At 39.1% G+C, this 19,999-nt stretch overlaps 1 protein-coding gene across 50 annotated transcripts in view; it reads left to right on the top strand.

The window, feature by feature from the left end:
• SORBS1 (sorbin and SH3 domain containing 1) overlaps window positions 1–19,999 on the top strand; it is a 296,548-nt gene that overhangs the window by 203,414 nt on the left and 73,135 nt on the right. For 37 of the 50 annotated variants that reach the window (XM_072626079.1, XM_072626015.1, XM_072625930.1 and 34 more), the window contains 5 exons: window positions 4,385–4,414; window positions 8,273–8,448; window positions 10,155–10,218; window positions 12,757–12,831; window positions 13,185–13,247. In XM_072626079.1, the coding sequence (XP_072482180.1) occupies window positions 4,385–4,414; window positions 8,273–8,448; window positions 10,155–10,218; window positions 12,757–12,831; window positions 13,185–13,247 (408 nt within the window). The remainder of the gene's footprint in view (window positions 1–4,384; window positions 4,415–8,272; window positions 8,449–10,154; window positions 10,219–12,756; window positions 12,832–13,184; window positions 13,248–19,999) is intronic. The other 13 variants (XM_072626096.1, XM_072626112.1, XM_072626132.1 and 10 more) reach the window with 2 other exon arrangements.

Genomic DNA, 19,999 nt, shown 5'->3' with positions numbered 1-19,999 from the left:
TCCCCTCAGACACTTACTAGCTGTGTGATTTTGAGCAAGTCATTAGATCTCTCAGTGTCTCATCTTTAAAATGAGTTATATCTTTAAAATGAATTGTGTCTGACTCTTCATGATCCCATTTGAGGTTTTCTTGGCAAAGATACCATAGTAGTTTGCCATTTCCTTCTCCAGTTCATTTTACAGATGGGGAAACTGAAGCAAATAAGGTTAAGTGACTTGCCCAGGGTCACACAGCTAGTAAGTGTCTGAGGCTAGATTTGAACTCAGGTCTTCCTGACTCCAGGCCCAATTCTCTATCCACTGAGCCATAATCAATAGCCTCTAAGATCCCTTCCAGCTCTGAATCTATTAACAGGTGAAGCAGAAATCTATTTTTATTACTTATGCTTATTTATGTGTTATGTTCCCCATTTAAAAATAACTTGAGTGACGTATTTTATATCTCTCTCAGTGGAAACAACAAAGCCTTAAATTAGACAGCTTTTTACGTAAGGGAAGCCCTTAGTTGATTTTTTCCCCCTCTTGTTTATCAGGTATTTTCAACAGAAAGAAAAAAGGATCCTTGCCCCTGTTCTAAAGTATCCAATAAACCAGTCTATTTCCAGTAGTTCCACTGACACTAGTAGCGCCTTCTTCCATGTTGAAAATGTTACTATTGACGAAGAAAAGGGAACGTGCAGTTTCCTATGAATTTTTCTGACTCATCCTTCTTTATCTAAGCTAACTGAAATAGGAGAAGTAAGTTAGTGGCCAAAGTGGGGGGAAGCAGTTTCTTAGGAATGTTTTCATGTAGCAGATTTACTCATGAGTCAGACACACCAACTTTCTCATCTTCACTTATGTTAGGAAGCCATTCCATCGTAACTGTATTTCTGGTGATATTTATTGTCTCTGCCTTAAATACGTGAAACCCTCCAGCCTTCACACCCAGGCACCCTTTGGTTCCTGTCTTCATCTCAAAGCCAGGATTTCTAGAAGAGACTATGAAAACAGGATTTTGATATAGCCTGGGACCTGCTCCTGGAGCCTAGATGTGAAACTTAAGAAAAGAAGGGAAATATCCCAGTCTGTTTCTTCAGAATCTATTAGTGGGTCATTGTTGTCGTTGTTAAGTTGATTCAGTCATATCAGACCCTATCTGGGGTTTTCCTGGCAAAGATGCTAGAGTGGTTTATCAATTCCTTCTCCAATTCATTTTACAGATGAGGAAACTGAGACAAATAGAGTTAAGTGACTTGCCCAGGGTCACACAGCTAGTAAGTGTCTGGGGCTAGATTTGAACTCAGAAAGATGAGTCTTCTTGACTCCAGACCTGGCACTCTATCCACTGTGGCACATAACAACAACATGTGTCAGGCATTGTGCCAAGCACTAGAAAATAATAATAGATAGCATTTACATAGTGCCTTTAAGGTTTGCAAAAACACTTTACATTTGTTATCTCATTTGATTCTCACAACAACTCTGTGATATAGGAGCTTATTATTATCTCCATTTTTACAGATGAGGAAACTGAGGTAGGCAGAGATTGTGACTTACCCAGGGTCACACGGCTAGTAGTTGAGGGAGGATTTTCATCTACATCTTCCATTTTCAGAGTCCAGAGCTCTATCCACACGGCCACTTAGCTGCTTCAAGTCACACATTCATTGAACACAAAGAATTGAGAAGGATATTAACCAGTCAGTCAACCAATATTTTTCAAGTGCCTGCTGTTAGCTAGGCATTGTGCTTAGCATTGGTGCTACAAAAAAAGGCAAAAGACAACCCTTATCCTTAGGGACCTCAAAATCTAATAGAATATTAGAATACTTGGGGACCCAACCTTATATTATTAATCATTTTGAGAACCTTTACTCCCAGGCCTTTTTTAAACACAAACCATACATGGAGATTATGTCGGTAGAATGTTCTTAGCTTTGCCTTGGAATCTGCCCAGCTTGGCAGCTATATTCTGCCACACACACCCTACTCATAGACTCAATTTCTTAACAATTTCTTCAGTGTTCCTTGAAGCAATGATATCTTTATCCCACTTTCCGAAACCTAGTTTAACCATTCTAAGAGAGATTTCTCCTCTTCTCACCCTCATACAGAAAAAATTCCTTTTAACTCAGCCCTGCTGGTACATAATGTATGAACATGTTGACTATGCTCGCTGAGCTTTGCTCTGCTCTGAATTTCACAAAGCAGTTCTAAGCTTCCAGCGAACAGAAATAGCCACATGGAATGTTTGCTCTCATAATCACAGGATTATAGAACATTTTATCTCGACTGGACCTTAGAGACCATTTAGTTCAACCTTTGTTCTACTAAGGAAGAAACAGAGACTCAGAGAAAGGACGGGGCATGTCCAAGTTCATGCAACATTGACAGAGCTGGGATTGGAATCCTGAGTCTCTGAATTTCAGTTTTAAACACTGTATACCATCCAGATATTCTTCTTTGAAGGCCTTTCACACAAAACAGAATGATATCTGCCTGCTTGCCTGGCTGGCCTACTATCTATCTCTGTCTCAATAATAACAACATTTTTATCCACAAAGCATTTTATCAACACTTTCCCATCGATCCTTCCCACAGTCCTTGTGGGGGAAGAGACCCTGAGCAGAGAAGAGACAATTTCCCCATTCTAAAAGTTTGGAAACTGAGGTCCAGGGAGGTCAAGTGATTTGCTTCGTGATTACAGTTTAGTAGCAATTAACAATCAGGTTTGATTTTTTTAATCTAAATCTGGTATCTTTTCCACTATAAGATGCTGGCTGTCTGGAACATAATTTTCTTGAATCAAATACAACTGTTAAGTAGTAGTCTCTTCAAGATTTGTGCTTCCTAAAATTGTTGCTGCTTACTTCAGGCCCGCTATGATGGGGCTGTGGCAGGGGCAAGCAGAAAGCTTTTTTTAAATGTTGAGAAAGTATTTATAGTCTGGTATGTGCTTTATATTTGTTTTTATGGTTGTTCCAACTCCAAAGGAGTGTGACCTGTGGTCTAGGTCCCTCCAAAAGACTCTGGGTTCATGTGAATGACTTTCATTCCTGGGGACCCGACCCAAGAGGGCTCAGTTTGACTTCTTGGCTCCTTATACCCCTACTTGGATTTCTCCAGTAAAATCTCTAAAATACAACTTTGATATGATCCATGTCTCACTTTCCCAAATGTAGGTATCACTTTATAATTTAGCTGTTGAGTATAGGTCAACTTTTTATTTCCTTAACTAAAGAAATTGTCCAAGACTCCAAGAACACACTCAGTAATACAGAATGCTCAAACCCTTCTGGATGATGAGGGAAAATACTTTGTGGGACTGGTGAACAACTATTTCCCATCCCCTCTGACTTGCAACATTTAAGCAATTGACAGCAATACTATGGAGGGTTGGCATGGTGCATATCTTTTGGCCCTTTGCAGCATGTCAGCTGAAGGAGCAGCCTGTTGATGGACCTTGTATTTCTGAGAAACATTCTATTAAAGAAGCTTTTTCCTTCTGAGAGGCCAAGTTCTCCAATGCAGGAATTTATAAACTCAGCAATTACCTACAAAGTAATCTCCAAGGCTGGAGATATCCATTCTTGGAATTATTTATCTCTGACCTCATAAAAGGAAAAAGAAAAGGACATCCAGAAGTGGATGTCCAGAAATTCCCCTCTCAGGCTTCACTGGGCAAGCACATGACTATCACCATGTGTTTGTCCTGAAAGTCATCCTTTTCTGCTAGCAGAAAGGACGTTTAAAAAGAAAAGTACAAGAAAAGAGTAATCATAGTTTCCTTGTAGAGACTATGAAGGGGGCAACTCCTTTTTTAAATCAATTATCAAGCACCTACTATGTGCCAGGCAGGCACTGTCCTCCAGTAGCAGTCCATGCTCCTGAGCCTCAGTCCTCTGGTCATCAGGAGGCAGTCTCTGTCTCTGAAGCCCAGTATGTAAGGCATCAGTGCCTAATATCCACCTCCATGGTAGATCCCCTTCAAGTGGCTGCAGCAAGGTCCATACTCTATATAATCTTATCATATACATTTAAGGGGAGGCTCAACAAATTGACCAGTGAATCCTCTGAACACTACCCTTTATAGGAGTATCTACCCAATAAAATAGAGCCCTCTAGAGAGCAGAGGTTGTTTTTCATTTTGTCTTTGTGCTTCCAAAAACTAGCACAGTGCCTGGCACATAGTAGGTGTTTAATAGATGCATGTTGGAGATAGGTGTCGGAACTTGAGCCTCAACATTACCCCTGTATTGCCATTTTTTGTTGTTTTTCATTCTGGCATTTGAAAATAAAGGATGGTGACTTTGAGAACAGAATAACTTGTCACCAGATCTTCTTTGCCTTTCACGTACTGTGTGTTTCACTCACTTTTTGCTTTTTTCTTCTTTTATTACAGAGCAACAAAAGCGACTTAATAGTCTAACAGGTGAGTAGTAATCCCCTTTGCCCTCTTTCTTTCAAATGCTCCTTCTGCTAGGGCAAAGCATCCCATTCTCTTTCAGCTGTCAAAGAGTGCCCTTGGCAACCCAGGACATAGCCCAGACTATCCTGAACTATACTTAAGATATTCCTCAGCATGTTTTCGCTTATCTATGAGAAATTAGAATTGTGTTAGTATTATAGATGGGTTATTTTTTCCTAGATCATCTTACCCCTGACAAGTGAAATTTTTACAGGAGTCCCACTTGACACTCAACTTTAAATACTTTACACGCTTTGGATCTGCTGGTACCATTGTATACCTCTCTCAGCCTGAAATGTCTAGGGAACTGTATCCAAAGACCCAAAATTCACCCTTAAATTATCTAGAGGTTCATAACCAAGGCACATTTCTGTTCACACACTCCCTCATAACTGTGCTATTTGGCCACTCTTTAGTTAATTAATCAACCATACTCTCTGCTTTTGCAAACTCACTGTCTTTTCCACACTCAACTCCATTCACAAAAATCACCTGCTACAAACATCGACTACCAACCATAACTATTTACCAGTTGTTGGCATCAGGTAAACATCTTGATGCTCTCTTATAATATGGTAATCAGTCATTCTTATGGACAGCTGTGAACTCTCTTTGCTTTTTATGTCTAGCTACCTGCTTTTAAAGTAATTCCCTGGACTTTAACACAGTCATAGCTTCAACTGAGTCCCATCACCCGATTCCTAACTGCCAGCAGTCATGGTAATTAGAGTGAAACATCATGGCAAAGGATGCTTCCTGGCCTTTGGTTTAAGACCTGAGCATATGACTTCTGCAGGTATCAAAAATGTTCAGTTGATCTTTTGACTATTGGCAATGAAACCATATCACAGAGAATCAAGGTCAAAATAAGAAAGGTCAATAGGGTCATGGAGAGACCAATGGAATGTAAGACCAGATCATGACAAGTCTAGGCTTATTACATTTAAAGGAATTAACTTTTAAATGCTGCTATCAAATTACAGATTTGGACCCTAGATAGTCCCAAAAGCTTTTAGCTCTGAATTTTTTATCTTGATTACATAATGACCTCACTACCCACTTTTAACCCCACTCTGCTGCCATCCCTCTGATGAACTGATGTGTTGAACAAAGAAACAGCAGTTCTCTTAATAGTATATATAGGCTTTACCCCATATTTGTTCCATGGTGTTAGTAACTGACAATCAGGACCGTGATGAGCTATAATCATGCCTAATTGGACTTTGGCCTTGCCCATCTTCATATTATTGCCTATTGCCTATCCCATTTTCTGGCCCCAAACTAGGAAATAAAGGCTAGTGTACCCTTAGAGGTGCCAGAGAGCTGTGAGAATGTGGTTTGTCTCTAGGTCCTTTATTGGCCTTCCAAGTTTGGGGGAAGAGTATCTTCCCACCAAGCTCAGCTACTGGGCCCATGTGCAGAGGCAGAGCTTCTAAACAAAAATATGGTTGGTAGCCCCGCATTCTGAGAATGGATATGATGGAGAAACATATTAGGGGAAGGCCTGAAATGTATATTTGTAGTTTCCTAGAGTGCACTTGCTTTGTGTCCCTATGCTCATCTTTTGTATAGGAAAGGAATCAGAGACTTTTTTGTCAACCATTGCCAGAAAACATGCAAGGGGCATATGGTTTTAGGGGACAACTCTGGTTCTCTAGGGCATCTGTCTGCCCAGATATGCAAGAGAATCTGGTATCAATCTGGTATCCAGTCTGCATAGGTCAAGAGAATGAATTATGCTGCCTTAGAAAGCTGTCTCCAAGGGCAAATATAAAGCTGAAAATGGTTACAGTAGGCCCTCCTGGAATAGAATGTTGCCAGCCTCTGCCCTATGGCATTTACATTTGGAGTCCTTTCCCAGGATCAAGAAAGTAAACATAGAAAGAAATTCACTTTAAAAAAATATGAATTGTAAAATTTATTTTTTTTCCAGTAAAGACTAAGAAAGAGTGCTTGATAAAACCAGGAATGAATCTTTTGGACACTATGAGGAATTTCTATCATAAATACAAAAAATACCCTTTATAATGGTGCTAGGGTACAGGACAAACACCTGAATTGCAAACAAGGGGTGTTATGTTGTATTTTTACTGTGTGTTGTTGGGGAGTACATTTTAACCTTCAGTGTATCTTACTCCATTTAAAAACATGTCCAATTTTAACCGAGCATTTACTATACATTTACTAGCATAAATTTATTATAAATGACTCTGCTTATTAAGAGTAGAAAACCCTTTGAAGCATAACAACCATTTGTCATGAGTGCCTTTAGATCACGGCTGCCTTTCCACTCACTTTCTGTTCATTTTTAGGGGTTTTGAATTTCTTCAGCCTGATGTTTATGGGCAGTTACTGACCTACATGTATGCACAGCCATAACTAGGATGGGGCAACTAAGGCTTTGTCCTAGGGCACAGAAATTTAGAGGGCACTGACGATATCCCTTCTATGATAGAAATGATTGACCTCACCACCATTAGAAAGAATAATTAAGATAAAAAAGTAAGAAATAAGATAAGAAAGCAACTTTCTCGCACATGATTTCTTTCCCTGATCACACAGTCCCAGGTGTCAGCCTCACTACTGGTAGCCTCAAGGGATCAGACTGAGTCTGTCTTAAGAAGCTGATTTGTGCACACAGTTCATGATGCTTCCTAACGTGTGTTTGCTTCATGCTGCTTGCCACTGCCAAGTTTTGTGAAGCTTGTCTTGTGTGCTAGAATTACCATCTATGGCTCTGCCCATATGTGACTATTTTTTAATTAATTTCCCAAAATGTTTTACTATCAAACTAAGACTTTTACAAGCAGGTGATTTGATGAGACCTAATTTTAAATTTTAAAAGAAGCCATATATTTCCAGGTGTGTACCTTTAGATGGCCCTATCCTGGAAGAAGGGAATTCTCATCACTGCAGCATTAAAGGCTGAGATAGATATTTCACCAGCACTTCAAGTTCCCCATAGAATCACAGTGTTGGATGATATCTCAGAAGACTTATAGTCCACGCTATCTCTGAACAGAAATCTCTAGAGTTTCCTTGAGAAGTGGTCATTCAAGCTCTGTAGCATGACTCCAGTAGAGGGAAACTCACTCTCTCCCAAGGGAACTGATTGCACCTTAGACAGCTTAACCCATTAGTAAGATGTTTCTTATATCATACCTAAATCTGTCCCCTTGTATCTTCCATGCCTATTGTGTCTATTTCTGCCCTCAATTACAAGTGAGAACAAGGGAAGTTAAGCAGCTTGGTTAAATGTCATGTAAGTGTGTTCAAGCCAGGATTCAGACCTAGGTCTTCTGATTCCAAATCCAATGTTCCTTCCGCTACTTATTACTTCACATTTTGTATAACACTGTAGTTTTCAGACTGTCTTCACATCCACTATAATCCACAGACCAGAAACACCTCTCTTTGTTGACATGAGTTTAGTTAAATATTTGTCCTATGTTTTAGCTGACTTCCTTGCAATATGCTTAAGGGAGAAATCCTTTTACAAGTTAAAATGTCGGTGATTAAGAATATGCTTGAGAACCAAATAATCAGCTTATTGAGGGTCATAAGAAAATTAATTATGACTGTGTAATCAGTTGAAATGGTTTTATATCCAGCCTAGTTCTTCAGCCTCTAGATAAAATAAGTTAAACTAAGAACTACAAGAATACAAATATCCAGACATCAATGTTGCACCATATCCTGTCTCATTTCAAAAGTTCTAGCAGAAGTTGTTCAACCTCCCTGCATCTCACTCTTGACTGAGGCCAGGTATTGTGAAGCATTTATAATAAGGAGAGTAATAATACAATTCCCCTTCAATTCCAGATCCCGTACCAGAGAGAAGGAATGAAGAGAAAGTAGACTCAGCACCAACGTGGGAGAAAGTTGTTCTGCCTAGCTCACGACCAGATAAAACAGTAAAAGATGAAAGTAGAAGACTGGTTAAGAGCCCTCAGTGCCTAAGTGATGGTTCCATGGATGAAGTGGGCATTCCACTAAGGGTATGGGCACCTCTCTCAGAGCCATTATTAAGCCAAGTCTTAAAATAAACATGGCGCAGTATGCATGTCACCAGTTTCACACACACACACACACACACACACACACACACAGTTGACATTTATCTAGCTGTCTATATGTATGTGTGACAAGAAAGATAATTAAGAAGACCTTTAATATGGTTTCATGGCCAACTACAGAGTAGTTCATGATGATTATTTCCATGTCTTCTTGCTTACGAACTTTAATAACCCAGTCATAAATATAGAATACATTTAGAATCCTTTTATTTTCTGAATTTGTTTATTTAACAAACATTTATTAAACACCTCTGGGTACAACAACAGGGCATCAAGACCACTTGTGGCCCTGTAAGTAAGCCCTCTAGGTCTTCAAGTGCGGCCCTTTGAATCCAAACTTTACAGAATGAATCCCCAAAGGCCACATGTGGCCTCAAGGCTATAGATTCCCCACCCCTGACACAGCATGTCTTTGCTAGCTGATAAGGAGAGAAAAATATAAATAAGAATTGGTTCCTATATTAAGCTGTTTATAATCTCATGGAGGAGATAAGAAACAGGAAACCATAAGGCAAAAATAGGACATGTTGGGCACATAAGACAGGGAGGTGTAAAAAAAGTATTCTGAAAGTTCTAAGACAGAAAAAAGATAAATTCTGACTGGGGCAATCAAGGAAAGATTCATGGAATTAGAAGAATTTCCCAGAAAGAGGGATCCCTATAGAGACAACAAATTGTTAGGAAGTTTTTCTTGGTACCAGGTTTAAATTTGCCTGTGGGCAGCTTCTACCCCATGGTTCCTAGTTTTTCCCTCTCGTGCTAAATAGAGCAAGACTCATTGCTCTTCTACATGGCAGTCTTTCAAGAAGACAGCTATCATGGTGACCCTGAGCATTCTCTTTTTTCCTTTTCGGAGTTTATTCTCCATGATATCTTGCTACAGTTCTACCTTTGGATTTTGAAGAAGAGTGGTAGTGTTGATATTAATTGTGGTTCGGTAAATAGAGTGTTGGATTTGAAGTCAGGAAAACTTGAGGTCCAGTCTAGACTTAGATACTCCCTGACAATGTGACCCTGGGAAATTTGTTTAACCTCTGTCTGCCTTAGTCTCCTCAATTATGAAATGTCAGGAATAGTAGCATCTACCTCCCAGGGTTGTTGGGTAAAATGAGACAATATTTGAAAAGTGCTCTGAATAACCTTAAAGCACTGTATAAGTATGAGTTGTTATTATCAATTATTAACATGGAGTTTCGTTGTTGACACATCAGGGCCACCTGCATGCCCTGGGTGCAGTGTCTGTGGAAATTATGGCAACTCAAAAAGACGAGTTCAGGGAACTCCTTCACATTCCTTGACAATCATGAATCTAGAAATGCTAGCTATAGAACTAAGGAAGGAAGAAATTAAAGGTATAAGCACTGAAAAAGAAGAGTTTAAATACATCTTTTTTGTGAATGACATTTTAGTTTATATTGAAAATCCAGGATACAAAAAAAATCAATCAAGTTAGAGGTCTAAATGTGAATCATCAGTTAAGAAATGCTATTTAGATGGACTTGACTTCATTTATCGTCTCATATTCGAGCTTACTTATGGTAGCCTATGTGATTTTTATTTCTGTAATAATCACAAAAGTACTAAGCCATAAGATTTTGATTGTATTTCTCTTTTTTTTTTTTATCTAGAACACTGAGAGATCCAAAGACTGGTATAAGACGATGTTCAAACAGATCCACAAACTTAACAGAGGTATTGGTTTTAATTTGGAGAATCTCTCTATCAACGTTATGGTTGTAATGAGTAGGGTTTAGATTCACGTTTATACTGAGTAGATGCTGTGTTAAGCATTTGTTTGCCTTAGTGCATCCTTACATCTTCGATAGTTGAAGAGAAAGGTCCTTTTAGTAACTGTCTCTGAATTGGAGTTTGGAGTTCTTCTATAAAGTCCGTTTTCTCCATCACTTGTGGGATGCTGGTGATGTTTGAGCAAAGTCTAAGCTTGCACACAAGCCTGGTGGTGGGAAACTAAGCTCTGGGTCCTCTTCTTGGTGTGCTCCTCCTGTGTGTCAGTCAGCGATGGCCATGGAGATAGAAGTGAGGAAAGACCATTGGCTTTGGAGTTAGAATACCTTGGGTTTTGTCTTGACTCAGTCACTAAAGAAGAGGTTTTAAACTTCATTGTTTCCTGCCCTCCTTAATCGACAACAACTACAGTAACCCTCGTTTATATAATTTGAGGCAATGTAATATAATGGCTTAGAGAGCTGACCTTGGAGCCAGAGATATCTGAATTCAAACTGACTGTATGACCTTCAGACAAGTCACTTGATGTTGTTGGCCATTCATTGATGACTATAAATGGAAGAGAAGATGCCAAACTGTTTTGGTAGAGAAAATTTCCTTATCTGGGAATTCCCTATGTTAGTGAAATCATGGGTCCAGTCCCTGTTCCTATTCATATAGTGTTTTAAAGGATGTCAAGTGCTTTGGCCACCTTATCTTGTTGGAGTTTCACAATAGTCCTGGGAGGTAAGCACTACAAGGACTGGTTGTCCCTAAAACCTTAATGCAATGTTAAGTTTTAATACCTTAAAAAAAACTGCACTAAGACTTTGGGATACCCAGTATTATATCCTTGTTTTTTTCAAATGGGGAAACTGAGGCTCAGAGAGGTTGAGTTACCTAGATTCACAGAATTAGGGATTTTGAACCCCCATTCTTATTTACTCGAAGTCTAGCATATTGCCCACTATCCCTCTTGGGGACCTATGTTTGAATTTGTAATCAAGTACTTCAGAAAGCATGATACAGAAGGAAGCTGGTATTATTATCACCAGTATTCTTAATTATAATGATCTCATCCTGGGAAATGATTCTTGGCAAATTGTCTCAAGAATCAGACTTGCGTTCCCACACCAGAATACATTCTCTCACACTGGGAGCACACTACAGTTGAAGAAGGCGACTTCCAAGTCCAGTCACTCCCTGAAATGCTGACTGATAGCCAGGCTGCTCAGAGAACCCCAGCATGGTGCCATATGCAAAACCTTTCGAAATCTTTGCCATATTTTCTCATGTGTTCTTAAAAAGATGATAGGCAGGAATGCACCTTCTTTCCCAGTGGGAGGCAATGTGGGTTTCTCCAAATGCTGGTCATCCTATATCCCTCCTCCATATAGCTAAATCAAGTCTGCTTCCCTGATATTGATACATTGTAAGACACCAAAAAAGCCAGCGCATATAAAATAGTGCTTATAAGAACTAGATCTCAAATTGATCTTTTCTCTATGGCCTTGAAAAAATCTGCTTTTTAGAACCAATGTCATTAATAATTAGCAAATACAATATTAAATGTGAACTTAATTTTGTTATTTAGGATATCCTAAAAGTCTTACTGTGGTTTTAAGCTTTAATTAGCTTTAAACCACACTAAAACTTTTGGAACACCCTCTATTTCTACCTATTAGGATGCCAGTTGGTGAGATTTTATCCTGTAAGTAAATAGATCCTGTATTCTTATATGTTAGAGTATAGCCTTAGTGTAACTAGGTGTTTTTATCCCTTTGTTTTTCTATTATCAATCACAGTTCCCTTACCAATTAGCAAAGTCAAAACTTTTGTTTGCTGGACTTCTAGTCCAGGGGCTGTTAGATAGATCAGTGGGTGTTGTCATGGCCTCTTGGCTCCTATCCTGATGTCTCTGCTTACAACCTGGCAGTGCCACTGCCCAGATGCAGAATCACAGGTGCATGAAATACATGGAGTGTTGGATGGCAGCACACCCATCCCAATGGGATTCTTTGATTCCCTGTGCTATTACCTCAACCCAAAACGAGAGGCTCTGAACAAAGCACCCTCTCTGCTTGAGGCAATAGTGATCTGTCCAAGGTTTGGCAACTTGAGAATGTGGTCATTTGCCTTAATTACAAAGTGAAAGTCTTTGTGAAATATGCTGTGATATAAGTATCTTTGTATGGTATACTCCTCATTACCTTTTATTTACTTGGGATTAAATTTTGAAACCTATAAAAGCTTGAAACTGTGCTTGGCCAATAATGGGAGCTGGAATTTCTCTAGCTATCTCTTTGGGCATATCTATAATGCAGACAAATAGACTGAATATTTTTCCCCCAAGAGCACTTAGGATTCTTTGGCTCTTACTAACTGAAATAGAATATGTTCCTCCATTCCAGGAATCTTCTGAACTGTATGTGTATGGATTCTCAGCCACTCATTTTCTTGATTTGTATCTTCTATTCTTTTTCTAAAACTTGAAACTCTATGTAGACACTCCTGAAGAAAACCCTTATTTCCCCACCTACAAATTCCCTGAACTTCCTGAAATCCAGCAAAAACCTGAAGGTACCATCAGCTTAGATATAAGCATATCTTTTTGCTGCTCCTTATGTTAATTCTTATAGTTCTGGGCTTTATTTACTATTATTATTTTTAGAAATAAGATTTGGCATTTAGAATTAATTTTTTTTAGTCTTTTTCTGTTGATAAAAATTTTATTTCACTCATCTGCATGATGTGATCTCTAAGATGACTGAATCCTTTCTAACTCATTAATCTATTTTTAAGTGTGATGCCCCTGTGTTCTAATAACACTAAAAAAGATAACCACGTTACTTGACATAGCCAACAGGGGAATTGTCAGTATCTCTCCTTCCTGGTGGATAGTCTCAAAAATCCACTGCTTTTCTCTGCTACAGAAGACAATCCTTACTCTCCTACCTACCAGTTTCCTGCATCTACTCCTAGTCCTAAATCAGAAGGTAATTAAAGGGAAATCTTGGGCCTCTTTTTGTGCCAGTGGTGTGTCTTTCATTTTTCTCTCCGGGCTTTTCCTGGTTGCTAAGGGACTCTATCCCAATCATTTGCTTCTCTTTTAACCTTTGTTTTTGTAGCATTTTCTCCTTGCTCTCTGACTGTGTAACCAAGCATTTTCCTAGATTGTGTTTTTAATCTGGTTCCTTTAATGTGGTAAACTGTGTAGTCTAACAAAGAATGCCTGGAACATCTGGGATGATAAAGCTATTGCTGGGGGACTGTGAATTGGGGCCATCACCCCAGGGCCAGGGACTTTGGGAGTGGCTGGGAAGTGAGTCATAGAGGTAGAATCTTTTTTTTAATTTGATATTTTATTTTCCCCCCGACTGCATATAAAAAGGTTCTTTTCTTCCTCCCTCCTTCCCCTCCCCCCTCATCAAGAAGGCAAGCAATTTGACGTAGGTTTTATGTGTGCAGTCATGCAAAATATATCCATATTAGTCATGTTGTGAAAGAAAATACAGACCAAAAACAAACAGCAAAAAATAAAGTTAAAAAATATATGCTTCAATCTGCATTGACTCTATCAGTTCTTTCTCTGAAGCTGGGTAGCATTTTTCATCATAAGATGGAGGCAGCATCTAAGGAAGTAGGTGGGGATAGCTGTGACAGCTGGCTTGAAGAAGACCTGAGGATTTTGTAGTCCACCAGCACCAAAGGAAAGTAGATGGGGCTGTTTCTCCCCATCCTTGAAAAGAACCCCTCAGACATTCTTTCCACTCCTATGTTTCCCTTGATGTTTATCTGATTTCATTTAGATTAAAAACTTCTGGAAGATAGGAAGAGGTTGAGTGTGGAATTCCAAAGGGCTAGTACTTGGAAGTAGGAGTTATGTTATAGGGGATGTCCCAGAGATATATATATTTATAGTTGGTTGAGGATTAAGGAGACCTGTCAAGGGCTAAGGGGTCAATCTATGACTAAGGATTTCCACCAAAATGGAAGAGAGATGGATGGATGGATGGATGGATGGATGGATGGATGGATGGATGGATGGATGGAGTGAGTATTTACTGAGTGCTTACTATTTGACAAGAATGTGTATGATTTTGTTGAACTAGGCAGAAGCTGATGGGGAAAGCACACATTTGTTTTTAAAGCACCAGTTCTTAAACTTTGTTTTGTGACAATCTGGTGAAGTGTATAGGTACCTTCTCAGAGTGATGTTTTTAAATGCATAAAATAAATGTTCTGGGGTTGGAATAGGAGAATCTTGAGTGTGGAAATACTTTTCCAAGATAATATATATATCTATATATATATCTATATATAAAAAGTATTTACTATGTGCTAAATAGAAGGTGGGGAACCTGTGGCCTCTAGCTTTGACTGAATCCAAACTACTTTATTTTACTATCTACTTCAGGAAGTTATTGGGGTGATGATCAAGAGAATAGGGGATGTGACTTTTAGTAAGGCTTCTGCGATAGGTGTCTGAGCAGGTTCCTTTGATATAGCTTTGTGATAGGGATATTTGTGATATATTTATATGTAGATATAGCTGTAGCCATATTTATAGATAGATATAAATATATTTGATATAGATATATTTGTGATAGGGAATTCCAAAAGTGGAACAGGCTGTCTGAAGGAGGGTGTTAGGGATGTTTAGTCCTCTCCCTCCTTTGAGGTCTTCACCCGAGGCCTGGATGGTCACATGTGGGAGATATTGTAGAGGGGTTTTCAGTGAAGTACAAGCTGGACTAAATCTTGATTTTCCATCCAATTCTGAGAGTCTGTAAATATACAGGATTTAAATTTAATTTATTAAAAATAAGGATTAAACCCTCTCTTGGGGTGAGCATTGCATCCTAAGGAGTCCTGTTTTATAAAGGAAGGGTTACAAAGGGGGACGTACCAGAAAGGTTCTGCTCTTGGGAAGGTACCCTGTATCTGGAAGTAGAGTGGCAGGGTGAGAGATGATTTTTCTGCTGCCACCACTAGGAGCCAACATCAGAGGAATGGCTTGGGTTGAGATGTAGATGACCAAAGAACAGGGTTCTTTTTGTTTTGTTTCTAATGTTCCCTGGATCCCATTGGATGGACGCAGATCACATTATTTCAACTTCAGTATCATGTTTGACTCAGCTGAGCTAGCCATCCCAGATAATCTTCTCTATATACTCTTATACAAATGGATCAAGTTCATTCATTCAGTCACACTCCACTCCAGCTCATGCGTGCCTTGTGCTAGGTACCTTGCTAAATGTTAGTTTTTGTTAAAACTGGATGCTCTATTTGGGGCTCCACAGCTTGAGCAAGATGTAGAGAATCTGGAGAGTTTCCAATAAGAATAACAACAAACAAAAAAAAATTAAAAGATTGAATAAGAAAGGATATTGGCTAGGGACTTTGAAGGTTGCAGCGCAATCTGTAGTTGATTTCTAGTTTTCTGTTGCCAACTCATCCTCTCCGATGTCAGCCCAGTTTGCCTGAAAACAGAGTATATATAACATGTTCATTCCAGAAGTTTTCTGCCATCAGACACCATCTCCAGAAAACCTCAGGAATAGGCTTGAAATAGGCTTTCAGAGGGAAAGGCTGAGGGAATCTGAGTCAGCCTAGGAAGGGACAACTTCTCACATATAAAGGGAGGTTACTTTCCTAAAGAAGGTGAAATAGTTATTTCCACTGAAAATTAAACAGGAACAGGTAAGCTATATCACAGCAGAAAGGATATAGTCATAGTCATATAATAAACAACAAACATTTATTAAATGCGCACTGTGTGCCAGGTACCCTGCTGCTCAAAGAATTTACAGCTCCAAGGCTGTAAATGATGGGAAGTCACAGAGGTCCCAGGTGAGAAATGAGACAGTATTCTGAGCAGAGTTCCTTCCTTAAATGGAAGTTCCATCCTCCAGAGAGATAGAAGGTGCTGATGAGGTGGGGTAGCAAGGCTAATGGGATCTTGTAAGAGGATGAGGTTTACCCAATAATGGTTTTCCTGAGGCATGACAGAGAAGTCAGAGATATCCTGCACCAGGTGAGAAATGAGGATTCAGACATAAAAATATTCCACCAGTAAACATTGTTGGATTTTTAAAACAAGTTGTTGGGAAATATATTTCCCTGGAGAGCTCTCTAAGCCCGAGACAGAAATCCATCTGGCTGGGAGTCTAGGATCAGACTTGCTGAAAAATATGTCCAGTGAATCCTCCCTAATTTGGATAAACTGGAGAAAGCCTGTTTAAATTGTTTGTTATTCAGTTCTTTCAGTCATATCTAACTCTTTGTAACCCTGTTTGGGGTTTTCTTGGCAGAGATGCTGGAGTGGTTTGCCATTTCCTTCTCCAGCTCATTTTATAGATGAGGAATCTGAGACAAATAGGGTTAAGTGACTTGCCCAGGGTCACACAGCTAGTATGTCTCTGAGGCTGGATTTGAACTCAGAAAAATGAATCTTCCTGACTACTGTGCCATCTACCTGTCCTTCCTATCTGATTTATGGGCTGTTTTAAAGAAATGCTATTTTATTATTTGTAAATATTCAGGATTCCACCTTTGGGTTTCTGTGTTAAGGATCTGCAGTTTCAGGCCTTATCTGGGAGTTGTGACAAAATCCACCAAGGGTGGAATGACTTCCTGAGCTCCAGGGAACATGTTTTCCCTCTGCTGTTACTGCCAACCTAGGGTCAAAGAATTTTAGACCTGGAAATGAAAGCCCTCTTAGAAAACTCTAGAGCCTGTCTCCTAGGAATGGAGAAAGTATCTTATATGCAGAAACTGGAACTGAAGGTTGCTCTGGAGTGAGTACATCAGAAGTATTTGTGATTAGCATATCAAAGCCTCATCAGTCCTGGGCTAACCTCAATTTACATTACAATGATGCTATTTGTAAGTAATCTTTTTACTCTTAAGTAGCTTGAAAAGTTTATTCTAAGTAGAGAATAATCTTGGTTCTACTTTTTGTAACTACAAAAGTAAACTTTCAACCCAGCTTGGGTGGAGTCTAATTAGATTTGGGAAAGCCTGAGTTAATGAGGTTTAAATCTTTTCTTTCAAGAAGCCAGTGGATTGAAGCTATCACTTGAGTCTGTCACCTGCCAATTCTTGGCACCTGTTTGGTGATGAGGTATTTTGAAAAGAGCTGTGGTTCTTGTCTCTTCCCTGTTAGCAGGTGGAAGATTGTCCCACTAATAATAATAATTAATGATATATTGGTCCTAAGAATCTTGGTGCAGTGTAGGGGTTGGGAGGAGAAATGCTTAAAAAAATCCTTAGGGCAGGAAGAGTCAGGAAGACTCCTCTTCATGAGTTCAAACCCAGCCTCAGATATTTCCTAGCTATGTGACCCTAGATAAGTCGCTTAACCCTGTTTGCCTCACTTTCCTCATCCGTAAAATGAGCTAGAGGAGGAAATGCAAATCACTCCAGTCTCTTTGCCAAGAAAACCCAAATGGGGTCATGAAGAGTTGGACACAACTGAAACAACCGAACAAGTGGTATATTAAACAGATTTCATGTAGAAGTGAATTTAAATTCTGGTTCTTCGTATCTGTGTGAATTTTGTCAAGGTATTCATTAGGCCTCTGTTTTGTAAAATGAGTTTGGACTAATTCATCTCTAAATTAGGTGCCATCCCAATCTAGACTAATGTTATTGCTGAATGAGCATTCATTACCCCAACAGACAGCGATTTTGTCCATCGAATGTACCTGTTTCATTATGAAAGTCAATGTAAAAGCAAGATTTGCTGAATAAATATATAAGTATATTATAAATATATATATATTATATACAACATAAATCAGAAAGATTTCAAGTTTAAATCCCAACTTGAACATTTACTGTTGTTTGTCCTTCATTCTCGAAGAGGACTGTGACATCAGGGAGGTGATACTGTGACATGCAAGTGAATTGGATTGAAGTGAGGCAGGGCTGTGCAAAGTCACCAGCCTCACTTTCTCCTCCGGAGTCACCTGGGTGCAATGGTGGGATGTTGATTAGAATGACGGCCCCTAGACATTGACTGACTTTGTCATCGTGGGTCAGTCATAATTTAGCTTTCCTAAGCCTTGGTTTCCTCATCTATTAAATAGTAACAATAATATACCTACCTCACAAGGGTTTTTGTGAGCCTGAGGTAAGGTAAATGTAATAAGGCACATTTGCAGGGGAAACTTTACCTGTGTTTTTTTTTTTTAATAGTGAGAATTCTGGTAGGTAGCTTCCTTGACCAATGCAGATGGGCACCTGCTCTACTGAGATGTTAAATAATTTGCTTAGAGTCGGTCCACCCTCTAATCCCCTCCTCTATGCTGCCTGTCCTAAAACACTTTGAAAGCCTTTGAAGAGCTATATAAATGTGAACTATAATTATTACAATATGATGATAACATAATATAGTGTAATGTTATAACAAATTATTAGTATAATAATTTTACTGTAACTAATTTATTCCATTATATAAAATCTGTATTTGCATCTATAAATGGCTTTTCTTGAGAGATTATTATTAATAGCTATCATTAAATTAGTCCTTTAAGGATTGCAGAATGCTTGACATATATTATCCCATTTGATGTCCACAACCTATTGATATAGGTGCGATTACTATCTCCATTTTAGAGATAAACTGAGGATGAGAGAACAACTTACCCAAGGCCACCTAGCTCGTTAAGTCTGAGCTAGGATTTGAACTCATGTCTTTCCGATTCCCAGTGTAGTACTCTATCTCTTGTGCCATATCCTCACACATAAAGAGATAAATTATTTAAAAAAAACAAACCAAAGCTAACTCAATGACTTTGGGAGTGTTAGAAGACATTATGAATTTTTGTGAATTGCTGGACCAAGAAGTGACTTGAAAAGTTCTGTCAGTACTCTTTCCATGCCTCAGAATTGTGATATCCTCCATCTGGACACACCCACCAATATCAAGCCTGACTCCCCCAGACCTTTCAGAGTAGCCTGGGACTAACAGCATTTCATCCCCTAGCGGTCAGCATGAATATGCACCCCTTTAAACTTGGTTGTCAGTTTATAGCTTCCAGATCCATATTCAGGATGATAGAATTTAGAAACTGGAGCTGCGAAGGACCTTTGGGTTCATATAGGTCTGCCTCCCCATTCCACTGGTGAAGACACCAAGTCCTAAAGAGACTGAGTGACTGACCAGTATTCAAGTCCAGCTCCTCTGCCTCCAAATCTAGCACCCTTTCACCTGAATCAACCACTCACTCATTCTTTCATTCACTGAAACTTTTCTCGTCTTTCAAGAATGTAGTCACGTCCATGACAAAATGAGAGCTCAAGGTAGGATGCTAAATGGACCATGTGCTATCAATTTGACATTATAAGAATACTCTTCTTACCCTGTTGTCTGTTAGTTAAGGCAAGGCTACATTCATTGTCATTCTTCATCTAGCCCCTGTCTCTTATGGGAGCTTGGCCAAGTGAGCTGTGGCCTCGAGAGTTTGTTTATATCCTTTTGTGCTGTTTCTCCACCCCAACATCTCCTTCCACTCCATTTTCTTTTCCTGCCTAATACCAGGGGTGTAACTATAGAGAATGGAGGCAATCTGGGACCACCTGAGATTACTGCTAATCACTAGGTTTTCTCATAATGAAGTGGGTTAGTAAATTCTTCTCTTCTGTTCCTAGATAGGAAGTGTACCTTGATGGATTATCGGTAAATGATTTTTCCCAGGAATTTGAATTAAAATAAATTAAATAAAAATAAATAAATTAAATA

This window comes from Notamacropus eugenii, chromosome 1 (assembly GCF_028372415.1).
Source record: "Notamacropus eugenii isolate mMacEug1 chromosome 1, mMacEug1.pri_v2, whole genome shotgun sequence".
In the NCBI taxonomy this organism is placed as follows: domain Eukaryota; kingdom Metazoa; phylum Chordata; class Mammalia; order Diprotodontia; family Macropodidae; genus Notamacropus; species Notamacropus eugenii.
This window is presented reverse-complemented; position numbering and strand designations above follow the sequence as displayed.